This window comes from Simochromis diagramma, unplaced genomic scaffold, assembly GCF_900408965.1.
Source record: "Simochromis diagramma unplaced genomic scaffold, fSimDia1.1 OVJJ01000596.1, whole genome shotgun sequence".
Taxonomy (NCBI): Eukaryota; Metazoa; Chordata; class Actinopteri; order Cichliformes; family Cichlidae; genus Simochromis; species Simochromis diagramma.
This window is the reverse complement of record NW_024387245.1, coordinates 20,235,159-20,241,455: the sequence shown is the minus strand read 5'-3', so window position 1 is coordinate 20,241,455 and position 6,297 is coordinate 20,235,159. Positions and strand designations below refer to the sequence as shown.

General features: G+C 39.0%; 1 protein-coding gene across 1 annotated transcript; it reads right to left on the bottom strand.

Annotated features, from left to right (window-relative positions):
* Positions 1-80: 80 nt before the first annotated feature.
* phpt1 (phosphohistidine phosphatase 1) lies at positions 81-4,556 on the bottom strand. The gene is made up of 3 exons (XM_040000769.1): positions 4,150-4,556; positions 553-680; positions 81-422 (listed from the first exon to the last, which is right to left on the bottom strand). The coding sequence occupies exons 1-3, from the start codon at positions 4,313-4,315 to the stop codon at positions 330-332; spliced, it is 387 nt and encodes a 128-aa protein (XP_039856703.1). The 5' UTR covers positions 4,316-4,556; the 3' UTR covers positions 81-329.
* Between the last annotated feature and the right edge of the window lie 1,741 nt (positions 4,557-6,297).

The window sequence follows — 6,297 nt, the reverse complement described above, 5'->3', positions numbered from 1 at the left end:
TTTGGTTTGTAACTTAAATTTCCAAAGAAATTTATGAGGGATCATGACTCTAAAATGAGCCAGTGAAGGAGAGGCGGTAATCTGCAAAGCCAGCGCAGGCAGTCATTTATTTAAAATGTTTCCACATGACAAATTACATTCATTAAATTATTAGCTACACTATGAAAAGCTGTTATGTTTTACACAAGGAAGGAAGGTGAAAACTTAAAGCTGTTGTATTAATAAAAAGAAAAATCCTAAATGTGTTTACCCTGATAACGAAGGGTTACAAAAAAAATACATCAGTCCAGGGTTACAGGGAATTAAGTAGAAGCTGTTTAAAGTTTATTTCAGTAGCCTTCATTATCCCAGGTCACCTCATAGTCTGGATACCGAACCTTGAGTTTCTCAGTGGTCACTGCATGGTTTGCTCTTCCGAATCCCTGTGATCAAAAAAGACACATCAGTGTTTCATCAGAAAGATGAAATAACATTTGATTTAAACCACTAAAAAAACCAAAAACCATCATTGTATTCATACTTTCTCAGTATTTACAGATCAGAATCACCCACCATGGAGTATCCGTAGACATGGATCTTCTTGGCCTGGGGGTCATGTTTGATTCTCCCTCCTCCTATACACTCACAGTCCAAGTGCCCGTCCCTTTCCAGCTCCTCTGCTACCTTCTCATAGATGTCAGCTGGGAAAAGGATGGATACAACTCAGAAACAAAGTTTTTGGAATATTTTCTACATCAAAGTATGAATTATTGCCTTAGAAAATATAGCTTGGTGACTTAGAGCTTGTAACTGGAGTTTTATTTATAATTTCAAATGCCTGCTTGGTATGTGGATGTGTCCATACAGTGTTCATTGAGTTTCATGAGGTTGGTCAGCTGTTAAATAAAATTGCATGTACTGTGCTTTCAGTGTTGTCCAGCAGAGAGCAGCACAGACCTGTCATTACTAAATGCAAAGCCATCATTATTGCATTCATAAAGTCTGCGGTTATCCTGAAGGCTGCCTGTTATTATACAGTGTTTATAATATTTTGTGCCGCTCCATATTGTGTACTAATACTACATAATAAGCACCAACGGATTACATAAACATCCCTTCATTACAAAATTCCAAAACCAAAATGAGGCAGTCGGTCAATGAGTGCACAGACATGTAAAATATACATTAGATGTAAAACAGTGTCTTTGCTTCCCCTATAGAACCAAGGAGCACAACAAGCTCGTCATGCAGCTCATAGGGAGGAGAAAAGGTCAAAACTGTGAAAAAATGAAAAGCTGAGCCTGAGGAGAAAGCGCAGGCATGGTGAGGCCTTAATGTGTGGTCTGCACAGAGCTATCAACGACAGGCTGGAGGTGGTGATAATTCCTCCTCCACAATATAAAAGAGACAAAGCGGAGGAAAGGTGGAGGTTGGGTAGGGGATAGGGGCAGAGCCATACATAAAGTCTACAGATCTTTTGACTGGTTGGGGAAATGTGGATTCTCTAGGCCGCACTTTATCTGTGGCATGAGGGATATTTGAGCATATTGTGGCCGTGTGCTTGAGCCACACAGAAATTCTTTGTTCATTTCTTAGTAATGTTTGCTTAATGTACTTACTAATAACTGGGTAATAGGAACAAAGTCTATACATTTTACTTTGTCCATTTAATATTTATATTATGAATTGTATTGAATAGAAAGAAATCCATATAAACTATACATATTTATATTAGAATAGCAATTTAGAGTAGTAGTAGATAAGATATTACCCTGACAAAAAAAAGAAGTAAAAATGGTGCTGCTGGCCAACAGGCTGATCTTAGAAACTGTGCTGAAACTTTGCCTTGTGTTGGCCAAAGACAAAGGAAAATGAAAGGGAGAAGGGATGTTAGGAGGCAGCGAGACTGAAGGAAAATTAGGAGTGTGAAGGAGAGAGCAGGGACTTTAAGTGTAGAAACTGTCTGGTAAACAGAAAGCATTTCGTGGTATGAATGGGGGAAGATTAGTAGATATATTGTGTGTGCAGAAAAACAGCTGGAACGGAAGCGAGGCCAGAAGCATTGGAGGTGGATCGAAATAGTTCTACTATGGTGTAGATATGAAGTAAAATAGAGTAGAGGTAATCTTGACAAGAGTATATGAAGAGTGTTGTGGAGGTGAAGACTGTCAGACAGGATTATGAGCTTGAAGCTGGAAATTGAAGGTGTGATTCTGAAGGAGGGGGTGAGTGGATATTAAAGTAGACTTCAGTGGACATGCAGGGACAGAGGCGATAAAGTGTTAAGGAGAGAAATGTTGAACGATAGATGGTGATGGATATGCAAAAAGGACTGGGATGGCTGTGGTAGACATTAAGAAGAGGGTGGAACACAGAGTGATGCTTTTTACTTTTTTTACTACGTACAGCACTTTGGTCAACCTGTGTTGTTTTTAAATGTGCTTATAAATAAATTGATTGATTGATAGGATTGAGTGAAGTAGCAAAAAAAAAAAAAGAAAAAACAAAACTTAAAAAAAAAAAAAATAGGGGAAGCCTAGCTGGAAGTAGCTAAATTGAAGATGTTAAGATTTTTTTTGGCGTGATCAGGATGGGACAGGGATATAGGGGGTGTCCAAATTCATGGGCTGCATCCTCCTGAGGCCGCATGTGTAGACGGATTACGTCACAGCGATGCACCAAAGGCTGTCCAAATTCGTAGACTCCGAATGCAGCCGACAAATGCGTCCTCCTTTTAGTTTTAATATTACTCTTATTACTTCTACTTACTCGCTTTGGGGTCCTTAGGGACTAGAAAAGCGCTATACAAATACAGGCCATTTACTCTTTCTGGGTCACAAAATAAACTTTTAAGATATTTTCAGGCGAGAATGTAGCTGTGTAAACTTCAAATATCTGCTCGGTTTATCAAGACACCACATATTTGCAAAAAGTGCTCTGACGTTTTCAGAGACGTCTGTTACCCACCAGCTCGAAAGCTAGCCAGGGCGATAACAGCGAACTCCCTGCACATTGACACGCAGAGGGTTGATGGGACAGAGGAGGATGCTGGGGATAGGGTGAGATGAAGGGAGATGATTGGCTGCTTTACCTATTTACCGTACACCTATAGCTCTGGTATATGGTCCAGTTTGTCTGTTTTTTCCCTTTTAAAATATCTCACCTGTCTCTCTTGCATTTACTATATATACCCTGTTTTGCACTGACAAAAACTTATCTTTCCTTATGATGGATCAGAGTCATTGCTTCATTCTCTCTCTCTCTCACACATACACACACACACACACACTGATTTCAAAGTGAACATAAATTCAGGGAAGAAATCATGTGCGCACACCTGTGGACACCTAGACACATCCTAATGTTGGTTATATGCGGAGGTAGAACAGGAAACTATGGGGAGGCAGATTCAAATTATTATGAAACTCAAAATAATAAATTTTTTAATGCACCACTTGAGAAATGACATGAAAATCTTTTACTGAAGACCAATCTCTGACCTCATCATCAATGGGCACAATTGTTAGAGTGTGTCTTGTGACAACAGCATAACTGTGTTTATATGAACTTATTTGGGTTCTCTCTTTTGCCAGTCCCAACTCCATGGGGTGAATTAAGCTGGGTATAAGTAATATTATTATTTGCAACATGATCACTCCCTTTATCATCTCATTTAGCAGGAGATACACTGGTCACTGTCCTTCATGAAAGGACAGGGAATAATGCTGTCCTACAATTCAGAGCAATGCACTGTCCAATCATCATTAAAAACAAACAAAATATCTCACAAGTGATGCTGATCAAGCGTATGTTAATTAACAGCATGCTATCCATGTTGTGCAATGACCTGCGGCCATGTTTTTAATGACAGGTTGTTAAAGCCTTGGATGAATTCTGACTATGGCCACAACAAAACAGCCACTGGGAGGGCAACTGTTTATGTCCATCGTTTATATACAGTCTGTAGGTATGGCGAGGGTAGGAGGACAATCAAGAACAACACGGAGGTGGGAGAAAGGTCCTCGAGATGAGTCAGTATTAGGACAGAAGCAAAGCTGGGTCATCTGTTTGTTTGTTTGACCTCGGGGGTACATCTATGGTGCGTTCAGGTGCAGATGGAGGTGTATTTTACGCTTAAAACAGAGCCCTCTGAGAGTAGTCCTTACTCACCGTGGTACTCAGCCCAGCCGTGTCCTCGGACTATATCCACGTCAGAGTCGTCCCCCTCCTCTCGGCTATGAACACGGATCAAGACGTACTTAAATACTCCGGAAGGGTCGATGTCTGCCTGCGGAATGTTGGCCATGAGAGCAGCCGCCTTCGTCTGTGTGCACATGTCTAAACTTCTCAAGGAGCACACTAGCAAAGCAAGCAGCAAGCGAAACGCTCGGATTTTCCAAACAAGCTTCGTGTCTATGCGTAGAAACTAATACGGAAGTAACACATTTATATCTCTATATTGTAATCTGGACGGGAATGCAAAAGCTATAAATCATTGCAAAATAAAAGTCATCATCTAGTTTCCTCCTAGCACCGCCATAATACAGCTAGCCGGCAAAATCAAGTTAACTTCCGGTATGACCCTTCGAAATAATACTACGACTTACTATCGCCACCATTAATAATAATAATAATAAACATACAGATGTTCCATACGTCTTATGATGTGTAATCTTTTCATTGTTTTATTTGTTGCTGTTCATGGAAAAGCTATGGAAGAAACAGTGAAAATTCCTTATTAGAAATGTTTTAAAACTTAATTTTATTCTGAAGGCAGTTCAAACATACCGGAAAACAGAAATGCATTTTGGTATCTGCAGTCCAAATGAATATTTTAAAGGGCAATGACTTTTTTTCTACAGTCATTGATCAGAACGTAGGTGTCAAACTCGGGCCCACGGGCCAAATTTGGCCCACAGCCTAATTACATTTGGCCCACGAAGCCATACCAAATTATTATTAGAGCTGGCCTACTGGTATTATACAGCTAATATATATATTGTTTAGTATTAAGCTTTGCTTGTTCCGTATTCAGTTTTTCAGCAAAACTTGTTTGAGTCCATAAGAAGAGATTCATTCTTAAATCTGGAGGAAGATTTTTTTTTTCAATAAATATTAATGTTAGCCCGCGACCTTGTTCCAGTTTTGAATTTTGGCCCACTGTGTATTTGAGTTTGACACCCCTGGATCAGAACAAAAAACATACAAAAATGCAGAGGGTTTAAATTTGGGGTAGAAAACATATATCATGTGAAAGATAATGATAAAAGTAATTATTTCATAATTCTAGTTATAAACAAATTTTATATCAAATATCAATATATATTTGTGGTCAAATGTTTACATACACTCATGAGCATGAATGTCATGTGATTTGGTGACCTTAGAGTTCTTTACACTTCTTTTTTCCAGGGCGCAATGATTGCAAAGCGTATATCCTTAAGGACTTTAAAAAACAAGAATTGGTTGAGCTTATATTGCGAGTCGTCGATTTTCTTAACAGGCTGTGGCCTGGTCAAGCCAACTGGCACTGTAAAATCTACAGCGGCACTTATTAAAAGATCTGAGCCTATGAATCTATTTGAGCCTGTATACAAGTCCTGTTATGTTTTCATTGTTGCAATCTTGCTGTTCATGTTGGTGCCAAGTAGGGCTGCCACAAACGATTATTTTTGCAATTAGTCGAGTAATCAGATCATGCATCCATTGGACATAAAACGTACAGCTTATTGCACCAGCATGCATCTGCTCTTATATAACTATCATTAGCTTACAGCTTTAAGTGTTTAAGGTATGTGCTAACTAAAAATAAAGACAAGATGATAGTTTCAGTGAAGTTTAATAAACTCAACCATCTGCTCCTTGCTATCTAAAATATAATGGGACACCGGAGTATATTCTCGAGCATCTCACACTTCTGATAATCAGTTATCTGCTTGATGTTTATTCAGCTGTGTAAAAATGATAACTTTAATCTCAGCCAAACCGATTTACTCAGGAACAAAAAAAAAAAAAAAAAAAAAAAAAAAAAAAAAGCCAAACAATAACATTTTTAAGTTATCTAAGTGACTTATATATATTTAACCTGAGTAGTGAAAGACTGTGGTGAGTTTGAAAACGATTTGCCGGGAGTCCGGTGTTCTCACGGGCTCTAGTGAGCCCTGCCCCCGGCTAACTATCGAGCTGGTGGGTAACAGACGTCTCCGAAAACGTCGGAGCGCTTTTGAAAATATGTGGTGTCTTGATAAACTGAGCAGATATTTGAAGTTTACACAGCTACATTCTCGCCTGAAAATATGTTAAACGTTTATTTTGTGA

Coding starts and splice junctions, on each gene's coding strand:
- phpt1 (XM_040000769.1), bottom strand. CDS start 4,315: ATGTGCACACAGACGAAGGCGGCTGCTCTCATGGCCAACATTCCGCAG. Junction 681..4,149: donor CGGCTGGGCTGAGTACCACG/GTGAGTAAGGAC, acceptor TCCTTTTCCCAG/CTGACATCTATGAGAAGGTA. Junction 423..552: donor ATGTCTACGGATACTCCATG/GTGGGTGATTCT, acceptor TTTTGATCACAG/GGATTCGGAAGAGCAAACCA.